Source organism: Sturnira hondurensis, unplaced genomic scaffold (genome assembly GCF_014824575.4).
Source record: "Sturnira hondurensis isolate 20B ecotype Veracruz unplaced genomic scaffold, ASM1482457v3 Scaffold0018337, whole genome shotgun sequence".
In the NCBI taxonomy this organism is placed as follows: domain Eukaryota; kingdom Metazoa; phylum Chordata; class Mammalia; order Chiroptera; family Phyllostomidae; genus Sturnira; species Sturnira hondurensis.
Genome location: NW_028090968.1, coordinates 4,461,626 through 4,482,035, shown reverse-complemented (window position 1 = coordinate 4,482,035; position 20,410 = coordinate 4,461,626). Strand labels below are relative to the sequence as shown.

The 20,410-nt window shown below is 42.8% G+C and overlaps 1 protein-coding gene across 1 annotated transcript; it reads left to right on the top strand.

Annotated features, from left to right (window-relative positions):
* Nucleotides 1-8,968: 8,968 nt before the first annotated feature.
* On the top strand, nucleotides 8,969-9,496 carry LOC119002915 (60S ribosomal protein L24-like). The gene has a single exon (XM_037069002.1). The coding sequence runs from the start codon at nucleotides 9,001-9,003 to the stop codon at nucleotides 9,472-9,474; it is 474 nt and encodes a 157-aa protein (XP_036924897.1). The 5' UTR covers nucleotides 8,969-9,000; the 3' UTR covers nucleotides 9,475-9,496.
* The last annotated feature ends 10,914 nt before the right edge of the window (nucleotides 9,497-20,410 follow it).

Sequence of the window (20,410 nt, the reverse complement as noted above, 5' to 3'; positions counted from 1 at the left end):
TTATTCAAATATGCTCCAGGTGCATTTAATATTTATTAAGCTCTTAGTCTGAGCCAGACCCTCAGACAAGAACTGGGGATGTAATCGTGAACAAGAGATGGGCCTCTGTCCTCATAAACTTATAGATTAATGGTGGAGACAGATGATAAATAAGCAAAGCAATGCATAAAATAATTAGAAGCTGTTACATGCTGTAAGGAAAATTAATAGAACTCTGCCACAGATAGTAGAGGGAGGGGTCTACTCTTGATAAATGATCATGGAAGGCTTCTCGGAGGAAGTGATCTCCAGGCTGAGACCTGAACTATAGGAAGGAAACAAGTAGAGCTAGTGCTTAGTATGTGTGGAAGGCATGGACGAAAGGAAGCAAAATAGAGTAGGCAAGAGTAGTAAGTGGTAGTGACACACCTAGACTTTCTAGGTTTGAATCCTGCCCTGCCCCTGGCTTGTTGTATACCCTTGTGCAAGTTATTTGCTGTTTTTTTCATGACTCAATTTCTCCACTTGTAAAATGGGAACAATGACAGTACTTGTTTCATGGGCCTCTCAGGAGGACTCAGTGAATTGGTATTTGTGAAGCACTTAAAGCTTCACCTGGTATGGATGCATCATGCACGTATGTAAGGGTCCCAGAGGCTACTGATGCCACTTGTATCCCCTTGCTCACCTGACTTCACCTACAGCTGCAGGGAAGGTGATTGGTTTCCAGTTCTCAGTGCTTCCCGACTCCACCTGCCTCTCTCCTCCTCTTCAGCTCAACCAAACACAGGCTGACCCTGGAAATGTGGGGCAGTTAAAATCCTGAGAGCTGCCTTTAACCAGTGAGGATGGAAGTTGGTGGATAAATGCCTCAGGCGCCGTGCTCTTGCATTGGGGCTCCTCTTACCTATACTCCACACAGTCCCTCAAAGGTGCCCCGATGAAAGTGAGCCCCCCGTTGCCCACCCGAGTAACCTGCTAGTTAATGCACTCTCTATTGGTTCTTCGTTTCCTCTCATTTCGCTCCTTCTCAGCCCTTTCTGGAATCACTTCCCAGGGCAGGGATGAGGCAGGCCACTTGCATAGAGTGTAAAATTGAAAGACGCAGCCCTGGTCAGGTAGCTCAGTTGGTTGGAGTGTGGTCCGGATGCACCAAAGTTAAGGGTTCTGTCCCTGGTTGGGACACATACAAGGATCAACCGGTGAATGCATAAATGAGTGAAACAACAAATCAATATATTTCTCTTTCTCTCCCTTCCTTTCTCTTCATCTCTCTTTCTCAAAAAATATTCAAGAGACAAGAGGCATAAGGTACATCTGGGCTTTAGTCTAGGAGCCATGGAAACCTCAAACATCTTTCAACAGGCAGTGGCTGAGATGATTTTTTTAGAAGTCCCCTCTACCCCAGCTACCCCATGTGCACACGGAGCACAATTTAGAGAGGACTACCAATGGAAATGGGCCAGTTAGGGGCCATAGCAACATCCCAAGTACTTTATATCAGCATGCTCTTTTACCAGCAAAGCAACTCCATTTTGAACAAAGGGAATCCAAGATCGCAGAGGTTGAATGATATACCCAAGGTCACAAAACAATTACCTGTGAGGTTCTTGATAAAACACAACAAAACATGGCATAGAACATACTTATACTAAAAAGGTATTCACTGTTTATCTGAAATTCAAATTTGAGTAGGTGAGATATTATATATATATATACCCTAAGTACAGACCAAGCCAGTATTTTACTCCCAGTTCTGGCTCCAAACCTGGCCCTTCTCCTGCACTGCCTAGACTCCAGGACAAGGATTTGCTCTAGTTCACCTCCATATCCCTGCTCATCATGGGCCTTGCTGACAGACAGCAAGTTCCCAACAAATGTTTGTTGAGTGAATAGATGAAAAGATGTGCAATGTTGGAGAATTGGGGAGCCTTTCTGGCTTCTCCCACTCATTGCAGCTTTTGAAGTTCGTCCGAACTGTAGCAAGTACAGTATTTCTGAAGTTCCTCAGGCTGTGGATGGTGTTCGGGGCAGAGATTGTTCTCAGCAACCCACTCCAGTGGCTAACCCAATATTTCACTTTTCAAAAAATATAAAAGTGCCCTGGCTGGTGTGGCTCAGTGGATAGAATGCTGGCCTGTGAGCCAGAGGGTCACCAGTTCGATTCCTAGTCAGGTCCCATGCCTGGGCTGCAGGCCAGGTCACGGGTAGAGGGTGCATGAGAGGCAACCACACACTGATGTTTCTTTCCCTCTCTTTCTCCCTCCCCCTCTCTCTAAAAATAAATGAATAAAATCTTTAAAAAATGTAAAAGTAAGTTCATTGATTTGAAAGAGAGAGGAAGGTGGGGATGGGGGGAGAGAGAGAGACATTGATTGATTGCTGCCCATACACTCTGACCAGGAGTCGGTAGGTATGGGTATGGTATGTTCCCTGACCAGGAATTGAGCCCCCAACCTTTTGATTTATGGGGCCATGCTCCAACCAACGGAGCCACACCGGGCAGGGCTAAACCAGTATTTCTCTTCTCCCAACCCGTCTTTTCTCCCCAGGGACCAAGTGCAGGCATACTAAGCTCTCAAAGTGAAAGAGGGAAAATACATGGGGATTTAAGGCATGAGATGTTAAAGTAATTCAGTTGCCACCAGATATATCTTGAATCCTTCTGCCTCTCTCCAGGATCCTCTGTCCTTTTCATCACAGCCCCATCCCCCCACCCCAGTCTGGAAACCACCACTTCTTGCTGTTCTCCCAGCTTCCACTAAACTAATGAGGGCAAATTTTTTATTATGAAAATTTTCCAAAAATATTCAAAAGGAGAGAAAACAGAATATTAACACAATGTTAATAATTCATCAGCTCATGGCACAATTTCACCCACTCCCAGCTTCCTGGAATTTTAAATTCTTCCTCCTCAGGTTTTTTTCTTTTATTTTGAAAATGTTTTCAGCCTCAGGAACAGGATAATCCAACTTTTCACCAGTTTACCCAGCAGATGTATTGTCTGTCATGGCATAAACTTTATTACAAGATTCCTTCAGGAATATGCTTTTGAACACAAAATTTTGGTACTCAAAACCAACGTTTAGAGACCTTAAAATAAAGCCTTTCTTTCACAAATCTCCCAAATCAAAAGCCTCAGCTTTCAAGATTATAATTTCTGCCACAAATTTCAAAAGACTGCTTAGAAACTCTTAAAAGCCAACAATTTGGCTCTTTGGCGCTTTTTTCTTTGAGTTAGTTTGGGTCAGGACTCTAAGGGTTGTATCCAGATGCATTCAGGACTCAGCCTCAGTAGTTTTGTGGAGAGAGGGGTCACAGGATTTCTTTGGGAAAGAGGACAAACATAACATTGCTACATGTGCAAAAAATGTTACCCATTGCTATTTTTATTGTTGTTAAAGTGTAATTTTTGTGAATTTAAATGATTTCTTAGAACATTCATAGGTAATGATGTCCACTAGCCTGTTTTCTCACATTTTAAACTCTTCAACTGCAATTCCATGCAAACTTTCACATGACTCTAACTCCCAGGTTTGGGATGGTTATTCTTTTATTTAATGTGTCACTCGCCTAGGTGTTTCTTCAAGAGCAGCTTCTCCGGGCTGTGGACCAGTCGTGCATACTTGCAAACCAGTGTCCTGGATTTCACAAGTCCCATGTCATTTGATGGTCCAACGCTCCTGCTTAGTCTTGCATCATTTGATTTCCTTGGTCACAGGCATTGGCGTTCATGCTGAAGTTAGTCATCTGTTTTTGACAAAGACAGTTCCACTGAAATCTCCCAATATTTCTCAACAACAAAAGTCTCTCAGAATCAGGACTTAGCCAGATGGGATAATTCAGGCTCAGACATGATACAGACAGACCGAAGGGGAAGCAAGGATGGTTAGTGGTGAGGGTCACTTACTGAGAATAGAACCGCTGGTGTTTATCCTCACCTCAGCCAGCAGCTTCCCTGATGACCTGACATGCCACAGATGGGCTTGGTTTCCAAAAGGGCAGTTTTCCTGGCGACAAAATCAGAATAGCCTCTGTGTCCTTACAGCCAGAGGCAAGAGCCCTTGTGCTTTTTATAAGGGGCCCAAATAATCACAATGGGGTGTACACCGATTGTTTTTGCAATCAACGTTTTATTTTAGAGTAATATTTTAGATTTACAAAAGAGTTGCAAAGACAGTATGTACAGAGATTTTCTACATACCCCACATCTACGTTCCCCTACAATTTTCTGGTATAATAAACATCTTACCTTATTCTTACATTTGTCACATTTAATTAGCCAATATTGATCTCTCATTATTAACAGTCTATACTCTGTTCAGATTTCCTTATGTGTTACTGAATGCACTTTTTTCTGTCCCAGGATCCCATCCAGGATGTCACATTAAATTTAGGTGTCACATTAAATTTAGGTGTCACATCTCTTTAAACTCCTGTTGGTTGTGACGGTTTCCGGGACTTTCCTTTGTTTTTGTTTTTGTTTTTTTAATTTAATTTAATTTTTGCTATCATCTAATGCTAACACAATTTTTAAATTTATTGATTTAAGAGAGAGAGAGAGAAGCAGCCATGTCTTGTCCCATTTATTTACGCATTCATTGTTTGATTCCTGTATATGCCCCAACTGGGGGTCCAAGCAAAACCCTGGAGTCTTAGGACACTGCTCTAACAAACTGAGCAACCTGGCCAGGGCAGTTTTTTGTTTTTAAATTGAGATATAATTTACATATCATAATATCTACCATTTTAAAGTATACACTTCAGTGGATTTTAGTACATTCCAGAATTGTGGTATCTAAATCCATGACATTTTTTCACCTCTGTAAGAAACCACATAGCTATGTAGCGGTCACTGCCCTTTCTACCCTCCCCCCAGCTCCAGGCAACTACTAATCTACTTTCTGTTTTCATGGACTTGTCTATTGTAGACATTTCATGAAACGGAATCACACATTTTATGGCCTTTTATATCTCACTTCTTCCCCTGAGAATATTGTTCTTGAGCTTCATCCACATTGCAGCATCTGTAAGAACCTCATCCTTTTTTATGGTTGAATAATATTCTACTGAGTGACTAGACAATTTAGCTCATTCATTCATTAATTGATGAACATCACCACTTTTGGCTATTAAGACTTTCTTTATAGTTTCAAGGAGCATGGGCTTAGGTATTTTGGAGAGCGTCCTTCAACTGAGATCTGTCTGATGTGTTTCTTATGATTAAACTCGGGTTAAGGGTTTGGGGAGGAAGACTATGGAGGTAAAGTGCCCTTCTCATCACTCGTACAGAAAGTTTCTGCTACTAAAATGATTTCTCACTCTTCTTCTTTTTATAATCATCACTTGAGGACATGCTTATTAATTTTAGAGAGAAGGGAAAGAGAGGGAGAGAAAAATAGGTTGGTTACCTTTTACACACGCACCCACTGGGGACCGAACCCGGAACCAAGGCTTGTACCCTGACCGGGAATCCAACGCTTGACCTCTCATTTTCTGGACAACACCCAACCAGGAGCTACACCCGTGAGGGCAAATTCTCACCCTTGCTGTGAAATTTGATCACTTGGCAGAGATGGCATCTGTCTGGTTTCTCCACTGTTAAATTGCCCCGATTTCAATAAACAGTCACATCAACTTCCTCTTCCCTTTGACTGTGTGGTTATAACTCTAATATTAATTTTTTTTCTGCTTAGATCTATTAAAGGGAAGCTTAGTTTGAACTTACTTGATTTAGATTCATACTTTATTTTTTTAAAGATTTTATTTGTTTACTTTTAGGCAGAGGGGAAGGGAGAGAGAAAAAGAGGGAGAGAAACATTGATGTGAGAGAGATACATCAATCCCCCACAACCCAAGCATGTACCCTGGGAATCGAACCAGTGAACTTTTGGTTCACAGGCCAGTGCTCAGTCCACTGAGCCACATCAGCCAGGGCCAATTTTTTTTTTATTTTTTTAATTCAAATTTTTTAGAGCAATCAGATATATATGTATTTGCATAGAAGAAATAATGGGAGGATATTTATGAAAATGTTACATTTGTTTTTCAGGTGAGAAGCCAATAGTTTGATTGCTTCTTTCTATTTATTTGTATTTCCTTACAATTAATATGTTTTGATTTTGTGATAAGAAAAATTATTGTCAACTTTAAAAGTTATTTTTATTTACTATATTACATGAAGTGATTCCTGTGTGTTTAGCCATTAACATGAACTTTAGAAAGAAATCTAAGACTTCCGCCAAGATGGAGGCATAGGAGGAAACACTGTGCCTTCTCCCACAACCAAGTTTGAATACAACAAAGGTTTGGAGAAACAAAGACACAACCAAAGGACAGAAAATTGAATTATACGGAAGTCCGACTACATCTAACCATTCAATGGGGATGGTGAGAGGGGCGGATCCAGCAGTGAGCAGGGTAGGGCAGGACAGGCCCCCAACCCAGGCGCGCAGGCAGCCGGAACCAGTTGGGGTGCGGGGCAGACTGACTGCAGTCGCACATTCGCGCAGAGTAAGACGGACCACGCAGGCCCCAGGGGGCGAGGGCTGATGGCGGTGGCACACTCGCGTGCAGTGGGACGAAACGCGTGGGCCCGGTGACGGCAGCAGCTGCAGCACCAGTGAGGGCCGAGGCAGCAGGCGGCAGACAGGACGCCATAGTCCCTCTTTGACCCCACCCCCACATACAGCGTCACAACCCAGCAACTTAGTTGCCCTATGGCACTGGTGAGGGCCGAGGCGGCAGGCGGCAGACAGGATGCCACAATCCCTCTTTGACCCCGCCTCCACAGACAGTGTCACAACCCAGCGACCTAGTTGCCCTGCGCTAGTGAACACCTTAGGGCTCCGACCCTGCTATGGAATAGGCACAAACAGCCCAAAAGATGGTGCAAGAAGAACTCAAAGTCCCAGAGCCAATAACTCTAAGCGACCGAGAAATTGCCAGCCTCTCAGAAGCACAATTCAAGACACTATTTATCAGGATGCTCACAGAACTGGTAGATTATAGTCACAAATTAGAGGAACATAGTCACAAATTAGAGGAACATATGAAGGCTAAACTAATTGAAATGAAAGGAGATGTCCAGGAAACCGATAGCAATGGAAAGGGAACTGGGACTCAAATCAATGGAATAGACCAGAAGGAAGAACAAAACATCCAACCAGAAAGGAATGAAGAAATGAGAATTCAAACAAATGAGGAGAGGCTTAGGAACCTCCAGGACATCTTTAAACGTTCCAACATCCGGATTATAGGGGTACCAGAAGGGGGAAAGAAACAGCCACGAGTGGAAAACTTATTTGAACAAATAATAAAGGAGAACTTCCCCAGTCTGGCAAAGGAAATAGACTTCCAGGAAATCCAGGAAGCTCAGAGAGTCCCAAAGAAGTTGGACCCAAGAAGGAACACACCAAGGCACATCATAATTACATTAGCCAAGACTAAAATGAAGGAGAGAATCCTAGAAGCAGCAAGAGATAAGGGGACAGTCACCTACAAAGGAGTACCCATCAGACTGTCAGCGGATTTCTCAAAAGAGACCTTACAGGCAAGAAGGGGCTGGAAAGAAGTATTCCAAGTCATGAAATCCAAAGACCTACAGCCAAGATTGCTTTATCCAGCAAAACTTTCATTTAGAATGGAAGGACAGATAAAGTGCTTCTCAGATAAGGTCAAGTTCAAGGAGTTCATCATCACCAAGCCCTTATTATATGAAATGCTAAAGGGACTTATATAAGAAAAAGAAGATGAAAAATATGAACAGTGAAAGGACAGCAAACTCACAGTTATTAACAACCACACCTAAAACCAAAGCAAACCAAGAGGACAGCTAGATCAGGAGTGGAACCATAGAAATGAAGAACACATGGAGGGTTAGCAACAGGGGAGTGGGAGGAGGAGAAGCGGGGAGAAGGTACAGAAAATAGCATAGGGAGTAGGTAGAAAATAGATAGGGGGGAGGGCAAGAATAGTGGGGGAAATATAGAACCTAAAGAACTTGAGACATGTGGTTATAAACTAAGGAGGGAGAATGGTGGGGGAGGGAGTGTGCGGGGGGAAGGGAATGAAGGGGGGAATAGAACAACTGTAATGGTATAATCAATAAAATATATTTTAAAAAAAGAGAGAGAGAACTGCATGAGGTCCCATGGTGCCTATTTAGAAGAGGGCTGAGGCATCATTTCCTATGTACAATGTTTCTTGTGTTTTGTTCAGTAAATGTCTTTATTTTTCATATTAAAAAAAAAGAAAGAAATCTAACAAATAATTGTCTCATTATATTAGACCAAGCCCAGCTCTAATCTTTATTATTATTTGTATCAGCCATCGTCCCTACCAAAGAAATGGACACTCAAATTGGGTGCTTCACAAAGAGTGCAATGCGAGGGGTCATGCTGTACACTGAGGCGAATGGTCTCTGAGTTACCACTCCTGTGTTGGAAAGGGTGAGGACAGAGAGTGTGGTCAGTAGATCTCAAAAAGGGTAGCCTTATGGAGGGAGGGCTTAACTTAGACCCTGACACAGACCAATCTGCTTGCAACCCCACAGGTAAGGAGCTGGGGCAATGAATACCCCAGCTTATGTGCCTTCTTCCCCTTGTTCTCCTTGTTGGGCTACCCATTGTCTGAAGCTACCAGAAATGACAGTGCATCACAGCCTGTTGTTGTGGGCTGCACTGGTCAGCTTCCTGGGGCTGACAGCAGAGAGGGGAAGATGCAGAGTAGGTCTGGAGGAATGGCCAGAGGACAGCCAGCACATGACCTTGGATGAGTTGTTTAACCTCTGCAGTATAGTAGTCCCTATTCATCCCTGGGGGATACTTTCCAAGACCTCCAGTGGATGCCTAAAACCACAGATAGTCCCGAATCCTACATATACTGTTTTTTTTTTCTGTACACACATCCCAATAACAAAGTTTAATTTATAAATTAGGCACAGTAAGAGATTTACAACAATAATAATAAAATAGAAAAATTACTTTTCACCATCTTTCCTCCTTCCTGGCCACCACAGCCATGAAGGTCAAGCTGTGCAGTTTCAGTGGGTACAAGATCTACCCCAGACACAGGAGGCGCCACGCCAGGACCGATGGGAAGGTTTTCCAATTTCTTAATGCAAAATGCGAGTCGGCGTGCCTTTCCAAGAGGAATCCTCGACAGATAAACTGGACTGTCCTCTACAGGAGAAAGCACAAAAACGGACAGTCAGAAGAAATTCAAAAGAAGAGAGCCCGCCAGGCAGTCAGATTCCAGAGGGCCACCACTGGTGCATCTCTTGCTGATGTAATGGCCAAGAGGAATCGGAAACCTGAAGTTAGGAAAGCTCAACGAGAACAAGCTATCAGGGCTTCCAAGGAAGCAAAAAAGGCTCAGCAAGCATCTAAAAAGACAGCAATGGCCGCTGCTAAGGCTCCCAGGAAGGCAGCCCCTAAGCAGAAAATTGTGAAGCCTGTCAAGGTTTCTGCTCCTCGTGTTGGTGGAAAACGCTAAGTTAGCCAATCAGGTTTTTAAATAAAGACTTAAAAAGCTAAAAAAATAGAAAAATTATAAAAATATACTGTAATAAAAGTTATGTGAATGTGCTCTCTCTCAGAATATGTGGTACTGTACTCACCCTTCTTGTGATGATAAGAGATGAAGAGAGGTACCCAGAATAGTGTGCAATTTAAAACTTATGAATTGCTTATTTCTGGAATTTTCCTTTTCATATTTTTGGACTGCAGTGGACAGCAAGTAACTGAAACCACAGAAAGTAAAACCATGGAAAAAGGGCACTACTGTATAATAAGAAATATATTTGGTCTTTATCCTTGGTTCCTGGTACAAATCTCCTAAAACCCTTAGGATTTCCTGAGTGAAGGGGGGTTTTCTGTCTTCCAGAACAAGTACACCTGAGTTTATACTAGTGAGATGACTTGGGGTAGGGCCCCTAGATAGCTTCAGGATGGGACTGGTCACCAGGAAGACCAAGTGGTCAGGACTTTTAGCCCCAAGCATAGACCTCTGGGGAGCAGGAGAGGGGGCTGCGGATTAAGTTCTAGACTATAGAATCTATAGCAACTCTTGAAGAACGTTTAATGAGCTTCTGGGTTAGTTAACACACGGACGTGCTGGGAGGGTGTACCATGCCTGGGTAGACATGAGGATAAGCTTGGGGCCCACCCTCCTCTTGTCCAAGGCATCTCTTCCATTTGGCTGTTTCTGCGTTGTTTCCTTTGTAATAAAATGGTAATACTAGGTAAATTATTTCCTGAGTTCTGTGAGCCCAGTGCAACATGAGGTGTGGGGCGTGGGAGCCCCTGGCCTATAGCTGGTCAGTCAGAAGTACAGGAGGCCTGGACTTGGGATTGGCACCTGAAGTGGGAGTAGTCTTGTGGGGCTGAGCTTCTAACCTGTGGGGCCTGAATTGAATTGCTGTTGGTGTCCAGTGAGTTGGGGAATTGGTTGGTGTGGGAAAAACCTTCACATGTTGGGTGTCGGAAGTGTTCTGTGGGCAGAAACAGACGTTAGGAAACTGTTTGTGTCTCAATTTTTCATCTTTAAAATAAGAATTAAAATACCAACCTTATTGGGGAACTGTCAGAATCAAATGAATCAATAGACACAAAGGATTTATCATAAATATTAAAACATGTGAAATTGTATATGTGGCAGGGGGACCTTTTATTAAAATGTTATTAATTTTGAGGAGCTCAGCTCTGCAGCATTAACATGTAGGTAAAGATGCTTAACTCCTAATGTGACTCCTTCTTGCCATATGTAACCAAAATTCACACTTTTTTTCAATTTCTAGTTCTCTTTTTCCGCTTGGCTATGTGGAGATGCCCATTCGAATACTCTTGAGTTAGGCAGGGTCTTATGACTAGCTCTGGCCAATGGAATGTGATTAGAAGGGATGGTCACTTTCTTTCTGATGCAGCAAAATGCCTCTGCAATGTTCTCCAGGCTCATCCTCCCTTCTGTGGATGAGGCCTGGTATAGAGAGGGTTGAGTCACACGACAGAAGCTGAATGGATCCCTGAGTCACCATGCATCATCCTGTGGTAGACAGCTGCCCTGGAGGGTCACCTGGACCCAGAGCTGGCTTTGCCTGAGCAAGAAAGGAACTTTTGTGTGTTTAGCTACTTAGATGTGTTTGTTACTGTTTTCGTTGCTTGCTCATTTACAGCAGCATAAACCCATCCTGACTAGTACAACATATTGATGGATGTTTCGATAAAATAACCAGACTGTTTATTCTGAGGATCTAGGGCCCCACCTCTCATATCTTTCATCCCTGGCTCTTTCATAACAAGCTGCTGCTGCAGCTGCTGGGAAAAACCGCAGAAACACCCTCTGCCAACTGCATCAGCATCACCAGTTCTTATGGCCTCTGCAGAGGAAGCAATGGTGCTAGTTTTTTTAATAAGAAAAGAAAATGGCCTTGTAAAATGGTTCTGATCTGCCAGGCCATGGTTAATGTGCCCTGGTTTGGGCAGAGCGGTAGAAACAGCATGTACTTGCATTCCCATCATGTTTGTGTCCTTTAAATGCAGTGGGCAGCCTCTAAGGGGGTCCCTAAAATCCACATCTCTTCTTATTCACGTCTTTGTGTGTGAGCTGGGTTTGCTGACTTGCCTCAAATGAACAGAATTCAGCAAATGATGGACACCACATCCCAGAGTAAGTAAAAAAAACCAGTGGCTTCTGTCTTGGGTGTCCTCTTTTTCTCTCTCCCTCTGCTGAAAGAAGTCAGCTGCCAGTTGTGAACTACCCCAAGGAGAATTAATTAACATAACTATTACCCAAACTGTTTCCTTTCCCAAAGGGGACTACAACAGCCAGCCCCCCCTTATAATTCCCACTCTCCCCCTCACCCCAGGCAACATTTGATCTATTTTCTGTGACTATAGATTAGTTTGCATTTTCTATCATTTTAGGTAAAGGGAATGAATTAAAAAGTACTTTTTTGGTGAGCGGGGTCTGGCTTCTTTCATTCAACATAATTATATTGAGATTCATCCATTCATCCTGTGTTGTGTACAACTAGTCCATCCTGTCTTATTGATGTACCACAAGCTGTCTGTTCACCGGTTGACGGGTGTTCAGGTTGCTTCCAGTTTTGGACCACCACAGGTAGAGCTGATATGAACATTCATGCATAAGTATGGCTTTCTTTTTCTCATGGGTAATTACAAGGGAATGAAATGCCTATGTCTTAACCTAAGTGTATGTGGAATTTTAACTTCTGGGTGTTTATCCCCAAAACACTAATTCAAAAGATATATGCACTCATATGATCATTGCAGCATTATTTACAACAGCCGTAATATGAAAGCAACCTAAGTGTCCATCAGTGGATGAATGGGTAAAGATGCATTATATGTATTAATATACAATGGAATAATACCTACCTATAAAAAAGTGAAATCATTACTGACAACATGAGTGGACCATGAGGGTATTTTGCTAAGTGAAATAAGTGAAGTGGAGAAAGATAATGCCATGTGATTTCATTCATATGGGAAATATAAACAAAACAAATGGAAAAACAAAACAAAAACAAATGTGCAGATACAGAGAACAAATTGGTGGTTACCACAGGGAAACATCAGTTGGGGGCAGTGAGCCAAAGGGGTAAAGGGAGCCAACTGTGTCGTGACCGATGGCAACTAGACTTTAGGGGGTGACTACTTTGAAATGTATACAGATGTCAAATTATCATATGGCACAGCTGAAACATATGACGTTATATATAAAATTTACCTTAATAAAAAGAAAAAGCTCTTAAGTTATTTTTCAAAGTGAGTGTACCATTTTAAATTCCCACAAGCATCCTGTAGGACATTTTAGAACCCTGGCACTAACCCACTACATAAATGCCAGAGGTCCCAGTTACTGTGACAATTCAGCTCCCAACTCCCTTTACAAAGCCCCAGGGACGGAGCAGTGCTGCCACAGTGGAGAACCACTAGACCAGAAGCTCTTTTGTTCCAGTGGTAGCAAAGATTTAGGAACCAAGGAAGAGAAATGTGTGAACCCATATTTGTGAACAAAATTTATGGTAACCTGAAGTACAAGATGGTTGTGAGAACCAGAGGTAACTGCCAGTGGTACATATTGGCTGTGCCATGCATTTTGTGGTTCTTCAGTTTCTGAAAAGACGAAAATGCTCTTATTTAAAGAACTGAAGTTTATGTGCAATGGTGGTTAGAGCCTGGAGTCAGATGATCCATTTGCTTTCTATTTTTAACTTTCTCTCTGGCCCTGTAGCCTCCCAGAGTGTCCCTGGGGTAAAAATAAGTGGTGTTTGGTAATCCTGACCTGAAAGGTGGTACTTAAGTCAAAAGTACACCTGAACTCAGCTAATTTGCACTAATCACCTACCCCAGTCATGGATCAGCCAGAGGGGAAAACATCACTATGGTGCAACCACAAGTAGGCATTGCAGGATGCCACCCACACTCAGACACTTTTTAGATTTCTGAGACCTTTATTCCCAGCCCCCTATTAAACTGGAGTTTTCCTCAGAATGCCCGGATGGCTTGTTAAAACATGGATTGCCTGGTCCCACCCCTAGAGATTCTGATTTCATGCAGCTGGAGAGGGGCCTGAGACTTTTCATTTCCAACAAGTTTCCAGGTGGTGCTGATGCTGCTGGTCCAGGGGCCACATGCTGAGACCCACTTCCCAACTGGAAGCCTCAATTTAAAGTCCAACCACGGCAGTGATCTTCAACCAATGTGACTTTGCACCCCTCCCCAACAAGGGGACAGATCCTGAGACATTTTGGTTGTCATAACTGGTGTGTGTGGTGGGGAACTGCAATTAGCATCTAGTGTGTAAGAAGCCAGGGATGTCCTACAATACACAGAACAGGCCCCACCAAAATTTTTTTGACTCCTAATGTCAATTGTGCCACAGTTGAGAAACCCTGAATAATGGGGGAATTCTTAAAGAAATTAGAGTAATATTCTCACAGAGAATAAATATTATGCAGCCATTAAAAGGAATACTCCTCAGACCTTTGTAAAACTTGGGGAGTTGTTTCTGATATATGAAAAAAACAAAAAGGATAAAAGGAGTATTTTCAACCTATCAGCTCTTTCATTTAATTTTCTTCATACTTTATCCTGTACTTTATCTTGTTTATTTCTATGTTTACTTACATATCATCTGTTTTCATTTCCTAGGATTTAAGCTCTCATTGTACTTCAGGAGAGCATTAAATAGTTGGTGGACATGCAAATGGATGAACCTGGTGTCTTGGAAGTAAAATCAGCGCTGTGCTGGTAAATATTTAACAATCGACTCTCTGAAAAGAAAATCCCTCATTTGTAGCAATTGCTGATTTCTGTTGTGTAAAGACTTCCCATCAAGGCTGATTTCAAGCTCATGATGTCACTGAAGGAGGAGTTGGTAAGTGTACTCAGCTGGATAGCTGAGTCCATAAGAGCTGGCTACAGCACACCACTGGAAAGAATTTATGTTAATAATTTTAAAAAAGGGCTAGAAGTTGTGGTTTAGTGGGCTGAGTGCTGGCCTGTGAATCTAAAGGTTGCTGGTTCAGTTTCCAACCAGGGCACATGTCTGGGTTGTGGGCTAGGTCCCCAGTTGGGGATGTGCAAGAGGCAACTAATCTATGTTTCTCTCATACATCGTTGCTTCTCTCCCTTTCTATCTCTTTTCCTTCCCCTCCTCTTTAAAAAATTAAATGAAATCTAAAAAAAAAAAAAAAGCCCCAGCTGGTGGGGCTCAGTGGATTGAGTGCCGGCCAGTGAACCAAAGGGTCACTGGTTCACTTCCCAGTCAGGGCACATGCCTGGGTTGTGGGCCAGGTCTCCAGTTGGGTGTGTGTGAGAGGCAACTGCACATTGATGTTTCTCTTTCCCTCTTTCTCCCTGCTTTCCTGTCTCTCTAAAGATAAATGAATAAAATATTTTTTAAAATCTAAAAAACCTGGAAGGAAAAACACTAAAAAATGTTAATGGTAAAGCAGTGGGATCATGCGTATATTAGAAACCATTAAGCTCCAGCTGAATAACGAATGAATTTGAAGGGATGGCTCCTTGTCTAGTTTATGTCCTCCAAGAAAGAATGGAATAACATGGCTAATAATATGATGTGGCTCATTGGTCTCTATCCAAATTCTGAATTCCTGACTGAGAGAATCAGCTGACACAATCTATGACAACAGTGATGGGAGTGGGGGAATGATTCATATAAATATTCAGGGCTTGCAGGGCATATAGTGTAGGTGTTTGTGTTCTGAACTGCATGAAGACAGCACATCTGGGGTTGCCCATTCACATTATAGACACATATGAACTTGTATAAAGAATGTAGGTGGGTTGGGAGGTTTGGGGCTTCTGAGTCCTGAGGCAGTGGGGGAATAACCTCTGTTATAAGAGGTTGACGGTTATGGGCTGACGGTCATGTACACACTCCAGCACATGGACACATGGTCCTGTTATATACATACTGGAGCTCTTCATTTCTCAGAGGCCTAATTCTGCCCCCTCCACCCCAGTGCTGAAACTGACATGGTTGTTTCACCCAGAGGAGAGGGCACTGGGTTATTGAGAATACTGGTGGGACAGATAAGCCCTAGGATGCCTTCAAGTACGGCAAAGTGAAGGTATACTTGACCCTCAGCCAAGGCTGCTGCCCATGTGGCCACAGTAAGGTACTTAGAACAGTTTTAAGAAATCATTTGGGATACTCAAGAGAATTAAAAACATATGTTCACACAAAAACTTGTACACAAATACTCAGAGCAGACTTATTCATCAGAGCCTCCAAAGAGGAAACACCCCAAATATCCATCGACAGATGAATGGATAAGCAAAGCATGGTTTATAATAATGGAATATTATCCAGCCATAAAAAATGAAGTACTAATACATGCTACAACATACATAAACTTCAAAAACATTACGATTGATGAAATAAGTCAGACACAAAAGGCTACATGTTTTATGATTTTATTTCTATGAAATATCCAGAAGAGCAGATCCACAGGCAGAAAGCAGGTTAGTGGTTTCTAGAGGGTTGGGGTAGGGGGAATGGGTAGTGACTGCTCACGGTCATGGGGCTTCTTATAAGGGTCATGAAAATGTTGTGGATATAGATAGTGGTATTAGTTGCACAACATAGTGAATATACTAAAACCACTGACCTGTATACTTTAAAACAGTGGATTTAATGGTGTCTGTATTGTATTTCAATAATAAAAATAATTTGAGGAAGGTATATTTTGTTCTAGTTTGCACACAGGCTGGAAACATATGGGTTGACCGTGCTCTCCAAAACAAGGGTTCTAGGAGTTCATCTTGGTGACCTAGACATGGGGTGGTGGCAGGAGGTCCCAGAGAGAGAGTAAGCTTCTTTTCTGGATAGACACTGTGTGGCAGACCCCGACACCCACTGGTATCTCCTTGGCATTCACCAAGCACCTATGAATCTTGGCTGAAGCTTTGCTCTGGGTGCAGAAGTGTGCTCAACCTGCCCATGGGGTGGCTGGAAATGCTGGGACAATGCCACCAACCACCCAGTCTCAACCAGTGGTGGACAGGATCTCAGCTTCCTCACTCTTGGAGGTCCTCTGAGGGATTGTACCCCAGCTATCCATAGTAGAAACCTGCCTATAAATGCACCCTGAATTGGTTCCTCTCCTTCCCTGCTTCCCTTCTCTGTCCTGGGGTCACCTCCCAAATTCACTACCTGCTCTCTGATCCTTGTTTCGGGTTCTGCTTCTGGGAGAACCCAACTTAGGTATTGGTACATTTTTTTTCACAGTAGACATAGTACTTTTTTCATCAGAAAATAAACATTTTTTTTTCCAAGTCTTGAGATATCTAAGAGCAACCATCTCATCTCTGGAAGAATATTCTGACTGAAGGAGAGGTTGAAGGTATTTATCAAGTGCCCACTACATGGCAGGGTCTCTTGTAGAGACTGGAGATGTAGAGATAAACGGGGCAACAGGCAGACATGTCCTCTGCCTCCATGGAACACTCTAGCAAAGAGATATGGACAAGCAAGTAAAAGATGGATATGCCTTGTTCATCCCAAGATTGGTAAGCACCACAAAGAGAAATCTGGGTAACAAGTGATGAGGGTCTGATTGGCTGGGCTAGTCAGGGAGGGCTGCTGGAAGAAAGTGACACTGAAACAGAAACCTGGATGACAAGGACCTGACAGAGGGTAGGATCTGGGTTATGAGAACACCCAGAAAGTGCCTGTATTCAAGATGCAGTCTGTGGACCAGCAACCTGGGCATTGCTGGGAGCTTGTTAGAAATGTAGACTCTCAGGTCCCAGAGCAGACCTACAGAACCAGACTGCACTTGAACATGACTCCCAGGTGATTTGTGGGAGAATCACAGGGTAGTGTGTAGAGTGCAAGGGCCTGCGTCACTATTGTTTCCGGGTGCAGGCTGCAGTCAGTGGTTTCACTCTATTGTGTAGACATTTTGCCTCAATGAGAAGTTGGTTCTCTTGCGACACCTGTGTTAGCAAACAGACCGGAGCCTTGTTGTCTTCAGAGCTGTGCCACTTCTATAACAGTTTTCAAGAGAATTAAGGAATCATTTAGCAGTCAGAAGGGGGGGGGGGGACCTGAGAAACACAGTCTGTTTTGAGGTGCCTTTCATGGTGGTATCACTATTCTGCTGAAGTGTACCTCCAAACCAGGTTGAGTACCACTGACAAAGTTGCATCATGTTGGGAAGGCCACAAGCAGTCTTTCTGAAAATGCATTTAATTGCCTGTGATTCACCCCTCAGATGAATTAGAATGGGAGATCACATTTTTAATCTGAGTACTAGGTGATAACCCACAGTGACTTGCAGCTGTAGTTCCAGGCTGAGGACTAGCTATGGAGGAAACATGATGTTATATTGGGGAAAAGCTGCATGAACCATGGGTAAAAGCAAAGTGAAAGCACGAATGAAAAAGAAAAAAATCTCAAATCTCCCCAAACTACAGAGCATTGCATTTACTTAGCACTGAGCAAATTACCATAAGCATTACATTATATAATGACTAATGAATTGTGTTCAGCTGTTGGTATAGAGATCTGACAACAGTTGCTTATATAAACTAGAGGCTTTTCCTCTATTTAAAAAAAAAAGTGTAGAGGTAGCCCAGGGACACCCACAAATTCATCAGAAACTTCCTCCTTTCTGCTCCACCATCCTTAGCATATGGCTTCCTTCCTCAAGGTTACTTCATGGTCAAAGATGGCTGCTACAGCCCTTGCTATTTTGTTTGTGTTCCAGGCAACAGGAAGAAGGAAGTAGCAAGAGCAAGAGGGCAAGCCAAGTCAGTTCCCTTTAAATAGCTTTCCTGGAAGCCCCACCCAATGACTTCCTCTTACTATTTCATCATCCTCCTTCAGTTGCAAAGTGGGCTGGGAAATGTAGTCTTTAAGCTGGGTTCATTGCCCACTTAAATACAATTTAGGCTCTGTTAGTAAAGGATAGTTGTGGATGGATTGGGGGTGGGTGGAGGTGGAAGAGGGTATGGGGGAATAAATGGTAATGGGAAAAACATAATTGAAAATAATGATAGAGGATGCATGGACAAAGCCAAAGGGTGTTAGGATAGAAGGTGGGAGGTAGGGATGGGTGGGGTAGGGGGGAGTAGTGGGGGGGAATGGAGACAACTGTGCTTGAACAACAATAAAAAAATTTTAATGTAAAAAAATTGAAAAAATAATGCTTCTGGAATGGATATGGGGACAGGATCTAGCCAACTCTGTTATGTATACAATATTCTTTTTTAAAATATATTTTTAATTTTTTAATAAGATTTTATTTATTTATCTTTAGAGAGGAAGGGAAGGAGAGAAGGAGAGAAATATCAATGTATGGTTGCCTCTCGTGAGTCCCCTGCTGGGGACTGGCCTGCAACCCAGGCATGTGCCTGACTAGGAATCAAACCACAATCGTGTGGTTCTCAGGCCCACGCTCGATCCACTGAGCTACACCAACCAGGCAACAATATTTTATTATATACTCAGTTTTGAGAAACTCCCAGGAAAATTTCTCCCATGAGATCTTAAATTCTTTGACCCTTCTGGATAAAAGTCTTTTCTGTCTCATAGATAACAGGTAGCAACATTGTCTATTGTTTTTTAAGGCAGGTAGAAATTACTTGCCCGAGGCAAGCTGTATTTTATAACAAGGGTAGAAGAACATATAAACCTTCCAATTTTTGCTACAAGGTTAAAATTTAACCATTTTTGGTGCTTTTATTTAAATAGAATTTAGAGAGAAACGTGTCCTTCATTCTACCAAATGAGGTACGAGAGTTTTGACTGGGTTCAATTATGAGCTTGCCATTTCTGCCCCAGGAAAGAAAGTAAAAAGAGGTAAGAATTCATCTCTTTCCTCACTTGCTCCCACACTTATCAGAACAGTCACCTAGTTGTAACTGTAAAAGATGGCTGTGGAATGTGAGTGATGTGCTCTCTGAGTCTACCCTCATCTCCAGGCAAGCCATGACACCTTTAAAGTCTAGGGCTGTATGAACTGTCCAAGAATTTTGCCTGCAGTAGAGAGCTGAATGCAGCATGGGTAAGATCTAGATGTGGTGGTTTTAAAATACGTCCCCAAATTCTATGACATCCCTCCCTTCAAAAGATGGGGCCTACTTCCCCTCCTTTTGAATATGGCTCAGACTTAGTGCCTTGCTTCTAAGGAATAGAATGTGGTTGAACGATGCTATATGACTTCTGAGTCTAGGTCATATAAAGGACCTAATAGCTTCTGCCTAATGTTGGCTTTCAGCTCACTCACTCTGAATAAAGCCAGCTGCCATGTCTTGAGGACATTCAAGTAGCCTGTGGAGGACCTGAGAACTCTGGTCAACAGCCAGGATTAACTTGCCAGCCACGTGATGGTGCTGTCTTGGAAGTGGATCCTTCAGCCTCCGTCAAGACTTCAGATGAATGCAGGCCTGGTCAACAACCTGACTGCAACTTCATGAGAGACCCTATGTCAGAACACCCAACTGAGCTGCTCCTGAATTTTTGTTGCTTATTATTGTTTTATACTACTAAGTTTGGTTTGTTGCTCAGATAACTAACACACTGAACATTAAATATTATGAGAAGCAATAAATGGAGAGAGAGCTATTCCTTGGCTGGTTTCTGCCTCTGGGTTTCCTAAAGCTTCTTGTTTGTGATTAAAATAATCAAGTGGGCCCTGGCCGGTGTGGCTCAGTTGGTTGGAGCATCAGCCCATAAACTGATAGGTTTCAGGTATGATTCCTGGTCAGGGTGAATGCCTGAGTTGTGGGTGCAATCCTTGGTCCAGGCATGTGGGAGAAACAACCAATGGATGTTCTCTCTCAATTGACGTTTCTCTCCTTCTCTCCCTCCTTGCCTCCTTGCCTCCCTCCCTTCCCCTCTCTCTGAAATCAATAAGCATGTCCTCAGGTGA

Coding starts and splice junctions, on each gene's coding strand:
- LOC119002915 (XM_037069002.1), top strand. CDS start 9,001: ATGAAGGTCAAGCTGTGCAGTTTCAGTGGGTACAAGATCTACCCCAGA.